Source organism: Lepus europaeus, chromosome 23 (assembly GCF_033115175.1).
Source record: "Lepus europaeus isolate LE1 chromosome 23, mLepTim1.pri, whole genome shotgun sequence".
NCBI classification, from domain to species: domain Eukaryota; kingdom Metazoa; phylum Chordata; class Mammalia; order Lagomorpha; family Leporidae; genus Lepus; species Lepus europaeus.
The window spans coordinates 7255665-7278746 of NC_084849.1; the positions used below are offsets into that span (position 1 = coordinate 7255665).

The 23082-nt window shown below is 46.9% G+C and overlaps 1 protein-coding gene and 1 non-coding gene across 3 annotated transcripts in view; one reads left to right on the forward strand and one right to left on the reverse strand.

Moving 5' to 3' along the window:
• Positions 1 to 1116: 1116 nt before the first annotated feature.
• Positions 1117 to 1280, reverse strand: LOC133752360 (U1 spliceosomal RNA). The gene has a single exon (XR_009864912.1). It is a non-coding gene; the product is annotated as a U1 spliceosomal RNA (small nuclear RNA).
• Positions 1281 to 4204: 2924 nt separating this feature from the next.
• ANAPC5 (anaphase promoting complex subunit 5) overlaps positions 4205 to 23082 on the forward strand; it is a 35714-nt gene continuing 16836 nt past the window's right edge. For both annotated transcript variants that reach the window (XM_062182625.1, XM_062182626.1), the window contains exons 1-7: positions 4205 to 4545; positions 9577 to 9656; positions 10433 to 10542; positions 11300 to 11492; positions 12532 to 12598; positions 18872 to 18973; positions 19775 to 19965. In XM_062182625.1, the coding sequence (XP_062038609.1) occupies positions 4339 to 4545; positions 9577 to 9656; positions 10433 to 10542; positions 11300 to 11492; positions 12532 to 12598; positions 18872 to 18973; positions 19775 to 19965 (950 nt within the window). In that variant the 5' untranslated portion in view covers positions 4205 to 4338. The remainder of the gene's footprint in view (positions 4546 to 9576; positions 9657 to 10432; positions 10543 to 11299; positions 11493 to 12531; positions 12599 to 18871; positions 18974 to 19774; positions 19966 to 23082) is intronic.

The following is a 23082-nucleotide window of genomic DNA, read 5'->3' on the forward strand; positions in this document are numbered from 1 at the left end:
CTTATGAATGTTGTATGTTATCATTGTTGGAGGTGTCATGTCCCCTACCCCCGTCTCATGTGTTGGCGTCCTATCTCCTGTACCTCACAACATGGCTTGTATTTCAAAATAGGGTTTTTGCAGATATAGATAGTTAAAAAATAGGTTTATATTGATATAGGTGGGGGCCTCACTCAACATGACTGATGTGCAGTCCTGGCTACTCAGTTTCTTTCTTTCTTTCTTTTTAAGATTTAGTTATTTATTTGAAAGTCAGAGTTACACAGAGGAGAGGCAAAGAGAGAGAGAGAGAGAGAGAGAGAGGTCTTCCATCCAATGGTTCACTCTCCAATCGGCCGCAACAGCTGGAGCTGCACTAATCCGAAGCCAGGAGCTTCTTCCAGGTCTCCCATGCGGGTGCATGGCCCAAGGCCTTGAGCCATCTTCTACTGCTTTCCCAGGCCATAGCAGAGAGCTGGATTGGAAGTGGAACAGTCGGGTCTCAAACCGGCGCCCACATGGGATGCCTGCGCTTCAGGCCAGGATGTTAACCTGCTGCGCCACAGCGCCAGCCCCAGTTATTCGGTTTCTGAACCAGCTTCCTGCAAATGCGTTCTCTGGGAGGTAGCAGGTAACAGCTATTCTAGTTTTTGGGCCCCTGCCACCCAAATAGGAGACCTAGATTGAGTTCCCAGTTCCTGGCCTTGCCCTGGTCCAGCCTTGGCTGTTGCAGGAATTTGGGGAGGGAACAAGTGAACAAATTTGGGAGATTTCTTTTTCTGTGTCTCTCCATCTCTCTCCCTTTAAATAAAATGAAAGTGAATAAATACAAATTTTACAAAGGAATGAACTACTGATACTTGCTTTAACTTGGATAAAGCTCAGAAACAACATACTACATAAAAGAAGGCACCACAAGGGGCCACCTACAAATCTGTATATGTGAAATATTCCATGTAGGGCAAATCCCTGAAGACAAAGAACAGCTTAGTGTTTGCCAGGGGACAGGAAGGGGAGAACAGGAGTGACTGCCAGTGTGTATGGGTTAGTGTATATGGGTTTTCTTCTTGGGGTGATGAAAATGTCTTGTGCTAGATAATAGTGAACACTGCTCTGAATGTTCCTTTTTTTTTTATTCAGGGGAGAGCATGAACACAGTCCCCCACTACCACAAATTATGCAGTCGAGTTTCCCACATTTAGGGAAATCGCAGGGGTCAGCACATCCGGAATGCAATGGATGAGCATCGCTCTGGGAAAACCACCTTCATGATCATGGTATCTCCCCTGCCAGGTAAGTCTGTGAATGTTCTTTTTAAGATTTATTTATTTTAGCCGATGCCGTGGCTTAACAGGCTAATCATCCGCCTTGCGGCGCCGGCACACCGGGTTCTAGTCCCGGTTGGGGCGCCGGATTCTATCCCGGTTGCCTCTCTTCCAGGCCAGCTCTCTGCTATGGCCCGGGAAGGCAGTGGAGGATGCCCCAAGTCCTTGGGCCCTGCACCCGCATGGGAGGCCAGGAGAAGCACCTGGCTCCTGGCTTCGGATCAGCGAGATGCGCCGGCTGCAGCAGCCATTGGAGGGTGAACCAACGGCAAAAAGGAAGACCTTTCTCTCTGTCTCTCTCTCTCACTATCCACTCTGCCTGTCAAAAAAAAAAGATTTATTTATTTTATTTGAAAGGTAGAGCTATACAGAGAGGAAGACACACACACACACACACACAGATCTTCCATCCACTGGTTTAATCTTTAAATGGCTGCAAGGGCTGGGACTGGGCCAGGCTGAAGCCATGAGCCAGGAGCTTCATCTGGGTCTCCCACGTGGGTACAGGGGCCCAAGGACTTGGGCCATCTTCTGCTGCTTTCCCAGGTGCATTAGCAGGGAGCTGGATTGGAAGTGGAGCAGCCAGGACTGAACCAGAGCCCCTGTGGGATGCTGGCATTGCAGGCAGCAGCTTAACCCGCTATGCCACAGTGCAGACCCCTCTGTGAATGTTCTAAATGGCACTGAGTTGTACATTTTTTTTTTTAATTTTTGACAGGCAGAGTGGACAGTGAGAGAGAGACAGGGAGAAAGGTCTTCCTTTTGCCGTTGGTTCACCCTCCAATGGCCGCCGCGGTAGCGCGTTGCGGCCGGCGCACCGCGCTGTTCCGATGGCAGGAGCCAGGTGCTTCTCCTGGTCTCCCATGGGGTGCAGAGCCCAAACACTTGGGCCATCCTCCACTGCACTCCCTGGCCACAGCAGAGAGCTGGCCTGGAAGAGGGGCAACCGGGACAGGATTGGTGCCCCGACCGGGACTAGAACCCGGTGTGCCGGTGCCGCAAGGCGGAGGATTAGCCTGTTGAGCCACGGCGCCGGCCGAGTTGTACATTTTAGACAGTTAAAATGGTAAATTTTGTTATGTGCATGTTACCACAATAAAAATTCTTTAATAAAAATGAAAAGTAACAAGTCATAGAATGTTAGCTGTGCAGAGGTGGGTGTTTGGCACAGTGGTTAAGATACCACTTGGAACCCCACATCCAAACCAGAGATCCTGGGTTCCAAGTCCTGGCTATTCTGTTTCTGTGCCAGCTTCCTGCTAATGTGCACCCTTGGAGGCAGCAATTGATGGCTCAAGTACTTGGATCCCTGCCACCCATGTGGGAGACCTGGGGTGAGATAACAAAAAATAAGCACTAGGCACAGTGTGTGTTGCCAAAGTTGAATTGGTTTTCCTTTCAAGGGATGTAAAAACAAGAACTGACAAATCATTAATAACAACACTTTATGGGGCCAGCACTGTGGCTTAGTGGGTAAAGCCGCCGCCTGCAGCACCAGCATCCATGTGGGCGCCAGTTTGATTCCTAGCTGCTCCACTTCTGATCCAGCTCTCTGCTATGGCCTGGGAAAGCAGTGGAAAATGGCCCAGTCCTTGGGCCCCTGCACCAATGTGGGAGATCCAAAAGAAGCTCCAGCTGTTGCAGCCAACTGGGGAGTGAACCAGTGGATGGAAGAGCTCTCTCTCTCGCTCTCTCTATCTCTCTCTCTCTCTCCCCCTCTACCTCTCTATAACTCTGCCTTTCAAATAAATAATAAATAAATCTTAAACACACACACACACTTTAGAGAATCAAGTGTCTTGAGAGATGTAGAAATGAAAGAAAGTGGAACTGTGAAAAACCAAACTCAAAAAAAAAAAAAAAGCCAAAAAAAAACCCCAACAAAACAAAACAAAACAAAACAAAAAAACCAAAACACAGAGAAACCATGCTGAAAATATGGCTGAGAATTGATTTTGGAGGACTTCGAATGACAGACTGTTAGGAAAAGAGTTGCAGATTGGTGCCTCCTTACACAGGGCACCACCAAAATGTTAGGAAAAGAATCGTAGGATAGAGAGGCAGTGCACGAATTTACAGCTAGACCGAATTTATTCAGAGAAAATAAATCCGCAGAGGTGGGTGACCAACTGCCTGTGTGTACATGATGGAGCATGTGGCACAAGGCGACTCCCAGGGGCCGGGCCTTTTTAAGGAGGGCTAGGGCTGGGGGGGGGTGGTAGGGGGCAATGGGGGTGAGGGGAATTCCAGGAACTGGCGGGGGGGAGGGGGAGGGCTTGGGAACCTGGAAAAGAACGCAGGGTGGGGTATGAAGGCAATAGGGTGTGAGACCCAATTGAGTTTTAAGGGCAAGGAATACACAGACCACAGACCGTGTGGTTTATTCTGCAAGAAACTGAGTCACCACAAGGCGCTTATACTTTTTGTCCTCAGTTTCACATTAGCATACACGGCCAATTGGAACCTGACCTGGCTAGCATGTGCATTTGTGAAATGCCAAAGGAAAAAAAAATGATTCTTGTCTTAAAGAGTTAAATGAAGCTTCCAAGCTTTTAAATTTAAATATTTATAAACTGACTATATAATTTAAAGGTGCAAGTTTAACCGCATGGCATCGCTTTTAAGCACAATCATTCTACGATTTTTTTTTTCAAGTTAAGCCAATAAACGTGTATTCCTTTAGATCCTTTGACTCTGGACTCCAAGCCTGGCTTCTTCCGTTCACCCGGTCAGGGCCACATCGCTCGGGAACCTGCTCTCCTTCGGCCAGAGTTTCCGTAGGGAACCTGTTTTCTAATACACCGTCTTTGCCCCACCCATCATCTCACTCTTGGGCACTACCATTGGCTGCGGCCATCCCATGTGCTCCAAAGGGGTCCTCTGATTGGCCAACGGCATGCTGGGTAGCGCGAGGGTGCCAGTTTCCTGGGCTACTCGGCGGTGGACGGAATCTTAGGGCCGCTTTCAAGATGTTCTGAGGCGGGGGCTGGACGCTGCGCGTGGCGGTTTCCCGAGACGTAGTCTCGGGACCGCCATGGCCAGCGTCCACGAAAGCCTCTACTTCAATCCAATGATGACCAACGGGGTGGTGCACGCGAACGTGTTCGGCATCAAGGACTGGGTGACGCCATATAAGATCGCCGTGCTGGTGCTGTTGAACGAGATGGGGCGCACGGGCGAGGGCGCCGTGAGCCTCATGGAGCGGCGGAGGCTCAACCAGCTGCTCCTGCCGCTGCTGCAGGTGAGGGGCGACCTCCTGCTCGCTTAGCAAACTCGTGCTGGTCAGCGCCCCGGGTCTGGGAACGCGGGGTGCATCCCATGCTCTTCCCGCCTTGGAGGAAAGTGAGGAAAATAAGCAGTCAATACCGCCAGCTAACGCTTGCCGGGCGCTTCCGCTGGGCTGGGCGCTTTACGCGCATTTTTCTTTTTTGCAGGTTCGCATCTGGCTCCGGTATTTATTAGTTGAGTGACTGGGCTAGCGTTGGAGACGCAGAGCTGGATCATGCGCGCTCCTAGGCTGGAGAGGCTTAATCAATAGTGACAACGATGCGAGACTAACTACAAGCCTTGATCGAACACTTAGTGTGTGCTAAGCGCTTTTTTTTACTGCATTTTGCGTCTCAGGTCACAGCTCCATTACTTACCAAATGCCAGTTGCGCAAATTCCTTAATCTTAAATTGAGGTCTCAACTTTCTAAGTAAAATGAGACCAGTGACTTTGTGTCGTCAGCACGTTGTCAATAATTAGTGTTAACGAATTCGTTGATTTCAGTGTATTCTAGTTGGGTATGTATGAACTGTCTACCTGTGGCAGGTGTGGTTTTCTGTTTCTTTGTATGTTGATGTGATTGATGCCTCTCCTCCATGAGACTGTCACTCCCACGAGGAGAGATGTGCCCTGTGTTCGTTCTCCTTGCGTCTGCAAAGCCCAGGCCAGCACCTGGGTAGGAATGAAATGCGGCCTGCCCTGGTAGGGGTGGGTGCGCGTTCTCAGAGGACTGGGGAGCAAGCACTGTTAAGTTGGACCTTGAAGGCTGGGCAGTTATCTGTTGAGGAACACTGGTGGCAGAAACCGAGATCCCCAAACTGTGGGATCTTAAGAGGTCAAAAAGTTAGTACCAGTGGGAGCATGGCTTCCACTCAGTCTAGTGTGTAATGGGTTTTTCAGTTCATCGCCTGTATTTGGGGGAGAGGGAAAGAAGGGGTAGGAGGAGTTAAAGATGAAGCGGGAAGTGCCTTACCCAGTTCAGTACAAGGAGGGTGGTTCTGTAGCTTGCAGCTCCCACAGCTCCTGTGTACCCTATCCACATTAGTACTACTGTAAGTGCATTTCCCCGTTTTTCAAATGAAAGGCATAATACTAAAAGTTTGGTAAATCGAGACAAGAAATGGTATTCCTGGTGTCTTTTTTTTTTTTTTTTAAAGATTTATTTATTTGAAAGGCAGAGAGAGGAGGGGGGGAGAGGTCTTCATCCTCTGGTTCACTCCTCAAAAGGTCCCAACAGCTGGAGCTGAGTGGATCCGAAGCCAGGAGCCTGGAGCTTCTTTTAGGTTTCCCACGTGGGTGCAGGGGCCCAAGGACTTGGGCCATCCTCCATTGCTTTCCCAGGTGCATTAGCAGGGTGCTGGATCAGAAGTGGACCAGCTGGGACGAACTGGTGCCCATATGGGATGCCGGTGCTGCAGGTAGATGCTTAACCTACTATGCCGCAGTGCTGGCCCCTAAATTTTTTTTTTTTTTTTTTAAGATTTATTTATTTGAAAGAGCAACAGAGAGAGAGAGGGAGATAAAGATAGAGATCTTCCATCTGTGGGTTCACCCCCCAAATGACTGCAGTTTCCAAGTCTGGGACAGGCCGAAGCCAGGCAGCCAGCAACTCCATCCTGGCCTCCCAACATGGGTAGGAGAGGCCCAACCAATTGGGACATCTTTCCTTGCTTTCCCAGGCCCATTAGTAGGAAGCTGGATTGGAAACAGCAGATGGGACTTGAACTGGCCCCCTAATATTGGATGCTGACACTGCAAGCAGTGGCTTTACTTGCTGCACCACAGTGCCAACCCCAATCCTGATGTCTTTATTTGAGAGGTAGAGTTGTAGACAGAGCGGGAGAGACAGAAAAGTCTTACATCTGCTGGTTCACTCCTCAAGTGGCTGCAGCAGCTGGAGTTGAGTGGAACTGAAGCCAGGAGCTTATTCCAGGTCTCCCACGCAGGTGCAGGGGCCTAAGCATTTGGGCCATCCTCCACTGCTTTCCCAGGTGCATTAACAGGGAGCTGAATTGGAAGTGGAGCAGCCAGGACTCAAACCAGTGCCCGTATGGGATGCCAGAGCTGCAGGCTGGGGCTTTAACCCATTGCACCGCAGCGCTGCGCTCAAAATTAGTAAATTTTCAACCATTCAGAAACAAAGTTTCCTTGTAAAAATTTGAAATAATGCAAAAATTGATGAAGTGAAAGGTTATTGTTATGCATGCTCTCCAATCCTGTTCCCTCTCAGAGATGATCATTATCAATATTAATTCATTGAACTATTGCGTACCAATGTTGGAATGATCTTTCTCGGTGCATATGGTTATTCCTCTTTGTATATGTATTCTTTATGTAAATACTATTGCTACTCTACAGCTTACTCCTCTCACTTAACAAGTCTTTTTTTTTAATCCCCAGAGTCAAAGTATTTTTGCCCTTTTTGCAATTGTTTCCTTAAGAAATCTGAACCTCCAGGCTTTTGTCCCAGATGAGGATGCCTTGCTTTTTTTTTTTTAAGATTTATTTATTTATTTGAAAGTCAGAGTTACAAAGAAAGAAGAAGAGACAGAGGGAGGTCTTCCATCCACTGGTTTACTCCCCAGTTGTCCACAACGGCCAGAACTGTGCTGATCTGAACCCAGGAGCCAGGATCCCCTTCCAGGTCTCCCACGTCGGTGTAGGGGCCCAAGGCCTTGGGCCATCTTCTACTGCTTTCCCAGGCCATAGCAGAGAGCTGGATTGGAAGTGGAACAGCTGGGTCTCGAACCAGCACCCATATGGGATGCTGGCACTGCAGACAGCGGCCTTACCTGCTTACACTGCCGCTATAGGGCTGGCTCCACTTTATTTATTTATTTATTTTATTTTATTTTATTTGAAAGACAGAGTTACAGAGAGAGAGGTAGAGCCAGAGAAAGAGAGAGAGATCTTTCCATTCCACTGGTTCACTCCCCAAATGACCACAACAGCCAGAGCTGAGCTGATCAGGAGCCAGGAGCTTCCTCCAGGTCTCCAACATGGGTATAGGGACCAAGGACTTGGGCGATCCTTCACTACTTTCCCAGGCCACAGCAGAGAGCTGGATCAGAAGAGGAGCAGCCGGGACTTGAACCGGCGCCCATATGGGATGCTGGCATTGCAGGCTGGGGCTTTAACCTGCTGTGCCACAGCGCTGACTCCAACAAGTCTTGAGATCATTTCATGTCAACATAGTTGAATATTCTTTTTAACATCTGTATTGTATTTCACAAGAAAAGCAACATAATTTAATTCTTTATTATAAATTACAAGTTATGCCATTATTGGACTTAACAGGTTCTTTTCAGTTTCTCTTCATTTCGAACAAGGAATGCCAAATATAACTTCCCCAAAAGTGGAATTGCTGGATTATCTGCATTTAGAGTTGGCATGTATGCTGTAACTGACTCTCCAAAGCAGAGTCAGTGTGTGGTTTAAATTGAGTTGGTTTGTGTTTGTTGGAGAGACAGATAGGTGAGACGGAGTTCCCATCTGTCCCCCAGGTGCTCCAGGTCTCCCATGTGGGTGTTCACACCCCGGGTGCTCCAGGTCTCCCATGTGGGTGTTCACACCCTGGGTGCTCCAGGTCTCCCATGGGGGTGTTCACACCCCGGGTGCTCCAAGTCTCCCATGTGGGTGTTCACACCCCGGGTGCTCCAGGTCTCCCATGTGGGTGTTCACACCCCGGGTGCTCCAGGTCTCCCATGTGGATGGCAAGAACCCAGTTGCTGTGGGAGTCTTAACCATTAGGCCAGATGACCTCCCTGTCAGTGTTCAGTTCTAAACCTCAGTGACACTGAAATCTTCCTGATGGCTGAAGTTGTAGACTGTCCCCTAATGATACTTTTTGTAAGCTGCAGTAAATCATGTGCCTGCCTACCTTCCAAGGTTTGGGGAAGGATCAACTGAGATTGTCTTTGTGAAAAAGAGACACTTGTGTTTGTATAATATTCTCCAGTTTACAGAGCACTTTATGTTGTCTTAATCCTTGCCACAGACAAGGGTGGTGTTTATCATTCTCTCCTGATAATAATCTTACTGGTAAAGGAGACCAGGGCTCAGAGAGGTTGAACTTTTGCCATGGTTACAAAACTAAGAAGGAAGGAATGGTGTGCCCTTGGACTGTAAAATGATCCTGTATTATAATTTCTAAAAGATTTGTTGGGGCCGGCGCTGTGGCGTAGTGGGTAAAGCCGCCACCTGCAGAGCCAGCATCCCATATGGGTGCTGATTCGAGTCCTGGCTGCTCCATTTCCGATCCAGCTCTCTGCTATGGCCTGGGAAGGCAGTAGAAGATGGCCCAAGGCTTTGGGCCCCTGCACCCACATGGGAGACATGGAAGAAGCTCCTGGCTCCTGGCTTTGGATTGGTGCAGCTCTGGCCATTGTGGCCAACTGGGGAGTAAACCAGCAGATGGAAGACCTGTCTCTCTCTCTGTATAACTCTGACTTTCAAATAAATATTTATTTATTTATTTGAAAGGCAGAGTTACAGAGAGGCTGAGAGGGAGAGAGGTCTTCCGTCTGCTGGTTTAATCCCCACATGGCCACAACAGCTGGAGCTGGGATGATCTGAAGTCAGGATCCAGGAGCTTCTTCCAGGTCTTCCATTGGGGTGCAGGGGCCCAAGCACTTGGGCCATCTTCCACTGCTTTCCCAGGCCACTAGCAGAGAGCTGACTGGAAGTGGAGCAGCTGGGACACGAACTGGTGCCCATATGGGACTCCAGCACTGCAGGTGGTGGTTTTACCCAATTTGCCACAGAGCCGGCACCAACAATCCTGTATTTTATTTCTGCTTCAGATCATTCTACTTACTAAATGAAAGTGTTATGTAAATGTAAAGTGTTACTTCAGCTTTGTAGTTAGCTAGAAAAATGCTGAGTTGAGGTTTCATGTTTAGGCTGATTATTAAAGCAGAGAGTTGATAAATGAATTTATACTGACAGTTCATTATCAGTCTCCAACTCTGAAATTTATAATTTTTCTGTTTGTCCTTTACTCAGGGCCCAGATATCACGCTGTCAAAACTGTACAAGTTGATTGAAGACTCTTGTCCTCAGCTGGCAAATTCAGTACAGATCAGGTAAACGTCGTTTTCTTCTGGGCGTGTAAGAAGGTGTCAAGGTAGATCAAGTTGTTGTTGTTGTTTTGGCGGGCAGAGTTAGACAGTGAGAGAGAGAGAGAAAGGTCTTCCTTCAGTTGGTTCACCCCGCAGTGGCCGCTGCGGCTGGCGCACTGCGCTGATCCGAAGCCAGGAGCCAGGTGCTTCTCCTGGTCTCCCATGCGGGTGCAGGGTCCAAGCACTTGGGCCATCCTCCACTGCCCTCCCGGGCCACAGCAGAGAGCTGGACTGGAAGAGGAGCGACCGGGACAGAATCCGGCGCCCCAACTGGGGCTAGAACCCAGAGTACTGGTGCTGTAGGCGGAGGATTAGCCTAGTGAGCCGTGGTGCCGACCAAGGTAGATAAAGTTTATGGAACGGTGTGGGTATGTTTAAAAGATATGTTTATTATCCTAGATTTTTTTCCCCAAAGTACTATTAACTTAAATTTTTTTGAAGTGTGATTAATGTTAAGTATACTGTTTCACAGTTTTCCCCCCAAATTTATTGCTCTATGTAGATCTTTTTTAGTTGGTACCAAAAAATTCCATTTTTTAGTGGCTGATCCGAAACTTTGACAAATTTTATGATCAAGAACACAGGGATGGCCCTTTTCAGAAATATGAGTTACTAAGTTTGTTTTATGTTACACTATAAATTACCTTTAACATAGATTTTAGATAATCGAGGAATACGAAACATGTGGGGAGATTTCCGAAGGTCCTTCCTAAACTGTGCACCTGAATTTTCTCATTCAGAATCAAACTGATGGCTGAAGGCGAACTGAAGGATATGGAGCAATTTTTTGATGACCTTTCAGATTCTTTCTCTGGAACTGAACCAGAGGTTCACAAAACAAGTGTAGTAGGTATGGAACTCTTCTACGAAGAGCAGAGTGTTTTCCTTAAAGCAAGCAGCTTTCTAAATCACATCTGTCATCACTCTGCTCTGTCGTGAACAAAGTGGGAGTCCTGGATGTGTGGTTTGTATTGATTGCCTTGCCGTTTTGATCCGTACTTACATGGTGGACTTGTGGAAAAGCACCCTCTGTTTTGTCTGCAATAGTCAGAGGCAGAGCCTGGTCCCAGGGTTTTTTGGGTCTCCCAGGTCTTTCTCACAGTGCTCTGGATCACTTGCCTGCATTGTGCAGCTGTAAGGGAGGGCCCCAACCAAACTTAAGGAAGCAAGGTAAGTAAAAATATGCTGTTGCTTAAGTGTCTAAAGTGAGGGCATCTGTGATACTTGTTTGATGTTTTTCTGCTAACTTTGTATCCCTGCTCAGTCTGTCTGGCTCTTTTGCATGGTGGTTTTTATGTTGTTCAGTTAGTTGTTTGTGGATCTCCTGGTGCCAGGCTCTGCACTTGCAAGATAGACATGAACTTTTCCTCTAGCGGAGGGCTCAGCTGGTAAAAAGGAAACAAACATGGGAGGTAGTTCTGGAGTCCAACAGCCATGGAGAAAATACAGCAGAGGTTCTGAGAGAGATGGTGGGTGGAGCACCAAGACCTGAATCAGAAGGATCCAGATTGGTGAAGGCTGGTGGAAGAACATTCTAGCGGGGGAATTCGTTGTGTAGCCTGAACGTCAGCTAACGCTTTCACCTGGTCTCTGGTCGTCTTTTGTAGGTTTATTTCTGCGTCACATGATCCTGGCCTACAGTAAGCTTTCTTTCAGCCAAGTGTTTAAACTGTACACTGCCCTTCAACAGTATTTCCAAAGTGGTGAGAAAAAAACCGTGGAAGATGCTGATATGGAACTGACTGGTAGAGAAGACGGAGAAAGAAAAATGGAAAAAGAAGACCTGGACGTCTCTGTGAGGTAACGTGGGTTTTTCTGACGGGAACCCCTCTGTGCAGCCATCCCCTTTGCCCTGCAGATCCAGGAGGCAACACCTTGTAGGGCTGCATCAGTGCACTCCTTCTGAGTTAGGATTGGCCACTGGGAGGTGGGAAATCCAGACGGCCAAGGAGCTTGACGTCAGGGTGTGGGTTTTTTTTTAATGTTTGCTTTATTTTTAGGCACAGTGACACATGGACACACATATGTACACATATACACACACACAGATCTTCTGTCGCTGGTTCACTCCCCATATACCCACCATAGCCAGAGCTGGGCCAGGCTGAAAACAGGAGCCCGGTCTCACATTTAGGTCTTTGATCTATTTTGAGTTAGTTTTGTATATGGGATTAGATAAGGGTTCAACTTCATTCTTGTGCATGTATATATTCTACTTTCCCCAGCACCATTTGTTAAAAAGACTGTTCTTTCCCCATTGAATAAATGGTTTTGGTACCTTTGTCCAAAATTATTTGACCATATTATATGTAGTGATTGAGTTCTGGACTCTTTTGGTACATTGATCTTGACACTTTTTTTTTCTTTTAATTTATTTATACACTTTTAATTTGAATAGGCATAAACCAAAAAAGAAAATATCAGGACAAAGTGTCACTGTCATTTTGTTTGCAGGGAGGGGTCAGCAGATGGAACAGATTACCAGGAAAACATTTTAAGATTATCCCAAAGTAGCTAGGTTGCATAATGTTAAGATTCAAATGCCAAAATTAAAGTATTATTCTAATATACAAATGAAGAAAAAGAGGACTCAAAAGTTTATCCTGGGTATTGTAAGAAATGTATAGCTCTTTTATTTTTCAGAAAGCAACACTAGCAACTTGTAGACGAAAGATGTTTCCATTATTGAAATCATGTTTTAAGTATATCTGTCTATTTGTAGGAAGAGAGAATTGATTCATTTTGAACTCTCTGGCAAGAAAATTGGTATGATTTTGTAAATGTTGCTGTTCTCACTCTTAGGTAATTCTTCACTATTTTTGTTTTTACTTTTTTCCAGAGAAGAGGAAGTGTCTTGCAGTGGGCCTCTATCCCAAAAGCAAGCAGAGTTTTTCCTTTCTCAGCAGGTACGTTAATTCTGTGATTCGTCTGGGCTGTTTTATCGTGTGACGTTCTGTGTCATAGCGCATGCCGGTGACCTCAGTTGGCTGTCGGTGAATCTGCTTTGTCTGTTGCTCTTGGCCCTCTCTTCTTCACTAACAATGCGGTGTAGCTGTGTCCCTCCCTATTTTGTGCATGATTTTATTTTTCTTTCTTTCTTTCTTTTTTTTTTTTTTTTTTTTGACAGGCAGAGTGGATAGTGAGAGAGAGAGATAGAGAGAAAGGTCTTCCTTTTCCGTTGGTTCACCCTGCAGTGGCCGCTGCGGCCGGCGCATCTCGCTGATCTGAAGCCAGGAGCCAGGTGCTTCTCCTGGTCTCCCATGGGGTGCAGGGCCCAAGCACTTGAGCCATCCTCCACTGCCTTCCCGGGCCATAGCAGAGAGCTGGCCTGGAAGAGGGGCAACCGGGATAGAATCCGGCGCCCCAACCGGGACTAGAACCCGGTGTGCCGGCGCCACAAGGCGGAGGATTAGCCTGTTGAGCCACGGTGCCGGCCTGATTTTATTTTTCTATTAAAGTTACTAGTGAGCTTCTTGTAGTTATAGTATGTGACTGTCACAACTTACAAATATGATTAGGAGCCTTGCTTCTTCCTTTTTCCCTGTATTTACCATGGGCCCTTTCAGACATAAAGGAAGGTTGAAGGGGTGGGTGTTTGGGGTAGTGGTAAGTCTCCACCTGGGGTGCCCACATCCCATGTCAGAATGCATGGTTTGAGTCCGGGTGGGCTTCTGATTCAGCTTCCTGTAATGCACACAAAGAGGGCAGCAGTGATGCTACAAGTACTTGGGTCCCTGCCATCCACGGTGCAGACTCGGAGCTCCTGGCTCCTGGCTTTGATCTGGCCCAGTCCTGGCTATTGTGGACATTTGAAAAGTGAACCAGTGGATCAGACATCAGTTTGCTTTGCTTCAGACAGATCTTGTTGCTGCTTGGCCCATATTTTTTCATTTTCTTGACTATATAAAGTGAACATTTTTCTCCTATGTTATTTTCAGCATACAATCTTATTTTTTGTTCTTCTTTTCCAATATTCCTTAATATTCTTGCTAATTTCTTTTTTGTATAAAGATGTGATGTTTAAATAAAAGTGATGGAATCATCTCTGCAGGTGAGTTTCAGGAGGATTACAAAAACCCATCTGTACAGTTGGTTACCTATAGAGGAAACGTGCCACTGGGTTCACATGTCGCCCTCACACCTCGCACAATACAGACAGGTGAAAGGGTTACCTATAGAGGAAACGTGCCGCTGGGTTCACATGTCGCCCTCACACCTCGCACAATACAGACAGGTGAAAGGGTTACCTATAGAGGAAACGTGCCGCTGGGTTCACATGTCGCCCTCACACCTCGCACAATACAGACAGGTGAAAGGGTTACCTATAGAGGAAACGTGCCGCTGGGTTCACATGTCGCCCTCACACCTCGCACAATACAGACAGGTGAAAGGGTTACCTATAGAGGAAACGTGCCGCTGGGTTCACATGTCGCCCTCACACCTCGCACAATACAGACAGGTGAAAGGGTTACCTATAGAGGAAACGTGCCGCTGGGTTCACATGTCGCCCTCACACCTCGCACAATACAGACAGGTGAAAGGGTTACCTATAGAGGAAACGTGCCGCTGGGTTCACATGTCGCCCTCACACCTCGCACAATACAGACAGGTGAAAGGGTTACCTATAGAGGAAACGTGCCGCTGGGTTCACATGTCGCCCTCACACCTCGCACAATACAGACAGGTGAAAGGGTTACCTATAGAGGAAACGTGCCGCTGGGTTCACATGTCGCCCTCACACCTCAGACATTACAGACAGGTGAAAGGGTTACCTATAGAGGAAACGTGCCGCTGGGTTCACATGTCACCCTCACACCTCAGACAATACAGACAGGTGAAAGGGTTACCTATAGAGGAAACGTGCCGCTGGGTTCACATGTTGCCCTCACACCTCAGACATTACAGACAGGTGAAAGGGTTACAAGTAAATATTTAAAGCTCTAATTAGTCTAAAGGAACTACATATTAACTTTTACATGATCTGTGGGTGGGGAATGACTTTCTAAACATAAAAGCTGTGGAACAAGACACATAGATCATAAAATCAAAATGTATGTCACATGTCAGAACAAGTTCTAACAGAATTAAAAGGCAGACAATGAAATGGGAAAAAGTATTTGCAATAAATATGACAGTGAAAGGATTAATACTTTTGCTTTAGAAATCATTTTCAAAGACTAGCGATGAGACAAACTTTATCATTTTTTTTAAAGGTTTATTTTATTTATTTGAAAAAGAGAGTTACAGAGGGAGTTAGATACAGAGAGAGAGAGATCTTCCATCCACTGGTTTGCTCCCCAAATGGCATGACGGCTGGAGCGGAGCCAATCCAGAGCCAGCAGCCAGGAGCTTCTTCTGGGTCTCCTCCTCGGGTGCAGGGGCTCTAGCACTTGGGCCATCTTCTACTGCTTTCCCACATCATCAGCAGGGAGCTGGTTCAGAAGTGGAACAGCTGGGTCCTGAACCAGTGCCCACATGGGATGCTGGCGTTACAAGCCAGGGCTTTAACCCACTGAGCTATAGCAGCAGCCCCTATAATATATTATTAAAAGAATAAGAAGTGGAATTATACTTTTTTTTTTTTTAAAGTTTTATTATTTGAACATCAGAGTTACACAGAGAGAGGAAGAGACAGAGAGGGAGACAGATCTTCCATCCGCTGGTTCACTCCCCAAATGGCCGCAATGGCCAGGGCTGGGCCAGGCTGAAGCCAGGAGTCAGGAGCTTCTCCCAGGGACCCAGACACTCGGGCCGTCTTCTGCTGCTTTCCCAGGCACATGAGCAGAGAGCTGGGTCAGAAGTGGAGCAGCTGGACTCGAACTGGCACCCATATCGGGTGCTGGAGTCACAGGTGGTAGCTTTACTAACTATGCCACAACTCTGGCCCTGAAATTATATATTCTGATTTTGTTCAAGTATGTGTATATTCACACACACCCACACATATACGTGTACACAATTACACACATACAAAAAAAGACTAAAATAAGATACATTAAAGTACGAATAGTATTATTTCTGGGTATAGGATTACAGAAAATTTTTCTTCTGTATCTTTTGCTTATGCCTAGAATTATCTATATTGATATAATGAATTAAAAATGAGAAGTTTTTGCTACTGGGGCTGACACTGTGGTGAGGTGGGTAAAGCTGCTGCCTGTAATGCTGGCATCCCATGTGGGCACTTGTTTGATTCCTGACTGCTCCACTTCAATCCAGCTCCCTGCTAGTGTGCTTGGGAAAACAGCAGAAGATGGCCCAGGTCTTTGGGCCTCTGCACTCACGTGGCTCCTGGCTTTCGATCTGCCCAGTTCTGGCTTTTGTGGTCATTTAGGGAGTGAGCCAGCGGGTGAAAGATCTCTCTGTGTCTCTGTAACTCTGCCTTTCAAACAAATAGATTAAAACAATTTTTTTTACTAGTTATAGAAAAATTTGACTATAAAATTGCAATAAAGTTGGAGCAGAATGTCCACAACACAGTTAGATGTAAACATTTGAGAGGCCGGCATTGTGGTGTACCAGGTTAAGCCACCTCCTGCAATGCCAGTATCCCATATGGGCACTGGTTCAAGTCCTGGCTGCTCCCCTTTTAATCCAGCTCACTGTTAATGGGCCTTGGAAGGCACTGGAGCCCAAGCCCTTGGCCCCGGTACCCACGTGGGAGACCTGGATAGAGTTCCTGGCTCCAGCCTGGCCTTCCCCTGGCCCGTTGTGGAGTAAACCAGTGGATGGAAGATTTCTCTCTCTCTGTAACTCTGACTTTGAAATAAAATAAATCTTTTTTTAAAAACTAGGGTTTTTTTTTAATGTTTATTTGAAAGGCAGAATTAAAGAGAGGAAAAGACAGAAATATCTTCCATATTTTGTTTTATTTCCCAGATGCCCCCAACAGCCAGGGCTGGGCTGGGCTGAAGCCAGGAGACAGGAACTCTATCCAGGTCTCCCATGTGGCTGGCAGGGACCCAGGTATTGGGCTGTGATCCACTTCCTAAGCAGGAAGCTGGATTGGAATCTGAGGGCTGGGACTCAGACTGATACTGTGGTGTGGGCAGGCGTCCCAAGTGGCAGCTTAATCCCACTGCACCACAATACTGAATCCTGAAACTAGTTTTCTACACATTTGATTATTGCTGTTTCTTGAAGATTTACTCATTTATTAATTTGAAAGGCACAGCGACAGGGAGGGAGCGGCAGATCTTCTTTCCAGTGGCTCACTCCCAGCCAGGACTGGGCCAGACTGAAGCCAGGAGCCAGGAACTCCACCCTGGGCTCCCACATGGGTGGCAGGGGGCTGAGCGCTTGGGCCCTCCTGTGCTACCTTCCCAGGTGCCTTCGCAGGAAGCTGGATCAGAAGCTGAGCAGCCTGGACTCCAACTGGCAGTCTGATATGGAATTCCAGCATTGCACATTGTGACTTAACCTGCTGTGCCACAACTCTGGCCCCTACATATTTTATATAGCTGTTACTGATGTCCATATCATGAAACAAGTGCTTAGGAGTGGGATAGGGCACTTGAGAAAGTTCCTAGAAAACAGCTTTTTTTTTAAATATGCTTTTCCAGATTTTCCTTCTTTTAAAGATTTTATTTACTTATTTGAGAGGTAGAGTTGCAGAGGGAGAGAGAGATAAAAAGGTTTTCCATCTGCTGGTTCACTCCCCAGATAGCTGCATTTGCGAGATTTGAGCTGATCTGAAGCCAGGAGCTTCTTCCAGGTCTTCCCTGTGTGTGCAGAGGCCCAAGCACTTGGGCCATCTCCTGCTGCTTTCCCAGGCTGTAGCAGAGAGCTGGATCAGAAGAGGAGCAGCTGGGACACAACTGGTGCCCATGTGGGATTCCGGCACCAGAGGTGGAGGCCCAGTCCACTACGCCACAGTGTAGGCCTGGGAAAATAGCTTTGTTATTACTACTATTTTTTTTTTAAATTTTTTTTTGACAGGCAGAGTTAGACAGTGAGAGAGAGAGAGAGAAAGGTCTTCCTTCTGTTGGTTCACCCCCCAAATGGCCGCTACGGCTGGCGTGCTGTGCCGATCCGAAGCCAGGAGCCAGGTGCTTCTCCTGGTCTCCCATGTGGGTGCAGGGCCCAAGCACCTGGGCCATCCTCCACTGCCTTCCCGGGCCATAGCAGAGAGCTGGACTGGAAGAGGAGCAACCGGGACAGAACTGGCGCCCTGACTGGGACTAGAACTTGGTGTGCCGGTGCCGCAGGCAGAGGATTAGCCTAGTGAGCCGTGGCGCCGGCCGGGGAAAATCACAAATTACTTTAAAGATAAATTTATTTTGGTGCAAAAAATTTGAAATCTTTGCATTGGTTTTTCATAATATATATTTTTCATAAACTTTTTGAAGGCCTTTTATATGTGTGGATTTCAGATGTGGTTTTTTTTTTGCACCAAAATCTTTTTTTGTTATTTTTTCTTTTTTTTTTTAATAAGATTTATTTATTTGAGAGTCAGAGTTACACAGAAGGAGAGGGAGAAGGAGAGAGAGAGAGAGAAAGAGAGAGGTCTTCCATCTGCTGGTTCACTCCCCAATTGGCTGCAACAGCCAGAGCTGCGTGGATCCAGAGCCAGGAGCCAGGAGCTTCTTCCAGGTCTCCCATGCGGATGCAGGGGCCCAAGGCCTTGGGCTATCATCTACTGCTTTCCCAGGCCACAGCAGAGAGCTGGATTGGAAGTAGAGCAGCTGGGTCTTGAACCAGCACCCATATGGGATGCCGGCACTGCAGGCGGTGGCTTTATCCGCTACACCATAGCGCTGGCCCCAGTCTTACCTTTTTTTTTTTTTTTTTTTTTTTTGACAGAGTTAGACAGTGAGAGAGAGAAAGATCTTCCTTTCTGTTGGTTCACCCTCCAATGGCCACTACGGCCAGTGCGCTGTGCTGATCTGAAGCCAGGAGCCAGGTGCTTCCTCCTGGTCTCCCATGGGGTGCAGGGCCCAAGCACTTGGGCCATCTTCCACTGACCTCCCGGGCCACAGCAGAGAGCTGGACTGGGAGAGGAGCAACTGGGACTAGAACCCGGGGTGCCGGCGCCACAGGCAAAGGATTAGCCAAGTGAGCCACAGCACCGGCCAGTCTTAGCTTTTAATTGTAGTTTTCCATGAAATTTTTGAAACATCATGGTATTTCTGTGTTTATTGACCACTTTTTGTGATGGAGTTGTCGTTTTTAAATTTCAGGCTTCTTTATTAAAGAATGATGAAACTAAAGCCCTTACTCCAGCTTCCCTGCAGAAAGAATTGAACAACTTGTTGAAATTTAATCCGGATTTTGCTGAAGCGGTGAGTCTTCCCCAGAGTTTGTTTGGGTTGGAAAGGAAAGACAAGGCTTCCCTGTATATACTCTGTATATGTTGAATGTCAATACATGGAACTGGAATCAGTCCACTGGCCCAGGTTGCTGAAGGAAATCCTGTTGTGGGCGAGCAACTGGGAGCAGATTGTAGGGTGCCTTCCCCTATGGGATTTCTTCCCCCTGTTGATATTTTTATTCATTCTCTCTCTGTTGTGAATTTTGGATAGGAGACAGTAGAGTAGACTGATCAAAACAAAAGTTTTGAGGTTGAAAAAACTCCTTTTTGTCAGTATTATTTTGTATTAACTGGAATCTGCCCATTAAGATGCAGATTTAATCCAGTGATTCAAAGCAAAATGAAAATAATTAACTTAGTAAACCCATAGTAGTCTCCCTGTGTTTTAACTTGAGCATTTAAAAAAATCAGTTTTTATAATTTGTGTATGAATTCAGGCTTGAAGATCTTTATTTCTGAACTTGCAATATTCCTAAATCCTGAACTAGGTGGGGCCCTTCACCCTCGGGCACCACCCAGCATAACCGGTGGCACAGAGGATGCACACTTAGGAGGACACTGACACCAGCGCTAATGGCCCTGATTTCATTTTAGACTCTGCGGGAACCAGTGTGTCTTGAGCCCATTTTATTCTGCCTTTAGGGAGGAGCTTAGGCTCAGCCCTGACCGCCTGTTAGAAAGACGGGGCGCCAGGGACGCGTGCAGAACTCTGCGGTAGTCTCCACGAGAGGAAGTGCAGCATTTGAAGTGATGGCTTCATCTCTTGTCTTAGCACTACCTCAGCTACTTGAACAACCTCCGCGTCCAGGATGTTTTCAGTTCGACACACAGCCTGCTTCATTATTTTGACCGCCTGATTCTCACTGGAGCCGAGGGCAAAAGCAACGGGGAAGAGGGCTATGGGCGGAGCCTACGATACGCTGCCCTGAACCTGGCTGCCCTCCACTGCCGCTTCGGTCACTAGTAAGTTTGTGGGCTTTTGTCGATGCAGAAATCGAAGATGCTAACTACATCTTGATTGAGATGCATTTCTTAAAGTAATGTATTACAAGAGGAAGAAGAAAGAGACCAGCCCCTTCAGCTTGGATTTGCCAGTAACGGAACAAGGAGGGAGCATTGTTGCACTGGGACAAAAGTTAATGAAAGAAAACCTGCCCAAGTAGGCTGCCCCCTGGTGTCACTACATAGCATTGCCGTCTTAGTGCATGGCCTCTTTCCTCGATTCTGAGAAAACAGCCCTTCAATGAAAAGGAAATTAGGTCATTAGGCCAGAGATTCCCAAAAGGAAATTTCGGAGGTAATAATTGGGATGCATAAGCTATTTTTAGTACTTTAAAGATGAAAGGAAGTTGTGCCTTTACAAGATATATGACCGCACAGGCTTACTAAAGTCACGTTTGCTTTTGGTGGAATTTATTCTGTCTCTTGGATGCTTCTGTGTTTTTAATTAGTAAAGTAGGAAACGTGAGAAATTATTATTAAATGGGTATATTAAAAAACTAAAATCATGCAGGCTGTTTTGGAAACAGTGTAATAATGTGAGTTAAGGTAAAAGTTAACAAATGACTAGTTAAAAGTTTCTGCAGGCTCTCCTCCCCCCCACCCCCAATGGCTTTTTGCAGGGTGAGAGAGATGTAGTCTGTGCTTCAGGCATTGTTGAGTAGAGTATAGTGTCTGTGAGGGTACTTTTAAAATTCATGGAAAATGGAATTGGGGTAGGTATTTGGCACGATGGTTAGGGCACCTCCTGGAATGCATGCATCACATCTCAGAGTGCCTAGGTTTGTGTTCTAGCTCCACTTCTGGACTCCCATTGCCTGCTAGTGTGCACCCTGAGAGGCAGTAGGTAATGGCAAGTCCTTGGGCCCCTACTGCCCACATGGAAGATCCAGATTGAATTGCAGTCTCTTAGCTTTGATCTGGCTCAGCCACCCCCCCGTTACAGGTGATTGGGGAATGAACCAACAGGTGGAAAATTTCTCTTTTTCTGTCTTCCAAATAAAAATGGAAATAAATAAAAATTGAAAATAGAATTAAAAGGTAAGTTTATTTTAGTGTACAACATTTTTTGAAATCTGCAGTTTCTACATAGTATGCATTTTCCATAAACTGTTTGAAGACCCTTGGTACACATGGATTTCAAAAATGTTTTGCATCAAAATAAACAGCTGTGTGTTTATAATTTTAAATTATCACAGTTTTTTATTCAAGAGACAGAGAGAGATAGACAGAAAGAGCTCCCATCCACTGGTTCACTCCCCAGATACCTGCAACAGCCGGAACTGGGACACACCAGAGCCTGGAACTCATTCTGTATCTCCCACATTGGGACTCATCAGAATTGTCACTGTTGCCTCCCTGAGTCTGCATGTGAAGGAAGCTGCAGTCATGAGCCCTGGGACTTGAACCCAGACCCTCCCAGGTGGGACGCAGGTATCTTAACTGGCGTCTCAACTACCATGCCAAATGCCCTCCCCAACTTACCTGTTTTCCAGGAACATTTCGAAGTGTCCTCATACCAGTGAAAGTGCAGTGTTCAAAGCTGACCTGAGACTTCTCTCTCCGTCTCTGTAGGCCAGGCAATACCTGGGGCATTCTATTAATTTCTGGTTGTTGGGTTTTAAAAGGGCTGTAGGTGAGCTGTAGCTTGTACCTGGGGGACCATCCCGGCATGTAGAAGATGCTGTGTAATTGCTGCGGGAAGGTTGAGAGCGTGTTAACTGGACACTGCATGATTTCTCCAAGCACGCAGTCAAGATCGCATGAGAGGGCGCAGACTGATTCAGAGAGTGGCTGCTAGGGAAGATTGAGAGCTGCTACGGGCAAGTAAAGGGCAGAATGGTTTTGTTCACTCTAAGGAAGAAGTCTCCCTGTCTAGAGCACTCTTGAGAAAGATGCTTGTGTAGTACTCGGCCTGGACCAGGGGTGTCCTCAAGGAATTCAAGCATCAGACTAACAGTTGTACCTGAAAATGCTTAAAGCTACCCCAGTCCTCTATGATTTTGTGAGAGCTCATAGTATTTTGTGGTAACTAACTTCTTTTTTTCTGTCCAGATTTATTAAGTTCTGGATCAGTGTGTTTGTGTGTGTGTGTATGTGTGTGTGCTCTTAAATGACAGCAGTGCTGTGTGTGATGCACACCAATAGCTTGTGTCTGTGAAGAATGGCTTCCCCTGTTCGGAAGTTTCAAAAAGTGCAAATCACTTTTGATGCCCATTCTTTGTGTGTTCACGACATTATCTGTGCATAGGCAGCTGACTGCACAGAATACAAATGGGGAAGTCAGTTCATGCTCAAGTGCTGTTACTCAGGTCCAGGCTTCTTTCTTTCTGGCCCTGGATCGGTGGCTGTGTAAATCTTTCTCCCTCGACTGAAAGGGTTGTGGCAATTTCTTAAAAAATAGTTGTTCACTGAGCATCTCATGTGTACTAGGTATTATAGGTTCTTGGGGTGACAGCAGTGAAAAAAAAAGAATAAAACCTATTGTGGAAGTTACCGTGGGAGAGAAGGGCAGTAACCAGTGCTGAACCTAGTTGTAAGCCTCGCGTGTCTCACAGGGATGGCTCAGGGTAAGGGCTGAGTGCCGGCAAAGACAACTGTTCAGCTCAGGAGCGCCCTTACCCCAGATGCGTGCACGAGTTGTAAATCTGTTTATTAAGGTTGCAGGTCCGCCCTCGCTGGTCTCTGCTACCTTACTGTGCAGGCAGCTGAGGGAGTGACCTGTGGCTGGGTCTGAAGAAAATACTCAAGTCAGGGAGCAGCACAGTTGACTTGCGTGTTTGAGCAGCAAGCGCTGCGGCTGCATCCTGAAGTCAGGAGGGGCCGAGTGAGGCCAGAGACGCCGCAGGGGTCCCAGTGTACAGATCTCTGTAGGCAGGTGAGGATTCGGGCTTTCACATGCCCGGAGGGACATGGCAAGCATTGTCTGGAGGCTGCAGGCCTGTCTGCTCTTTGTCTTTTTCTCTTAAAGATGTATTATTTATCTGAAAGGCAGAGTTACAGAGGGAGAGGGAGAGACAGGGATCTTTATCTTCATCTGCTGGTCCGCTCCCCAAATGACTGCAATGGCTAGGGTTGGGC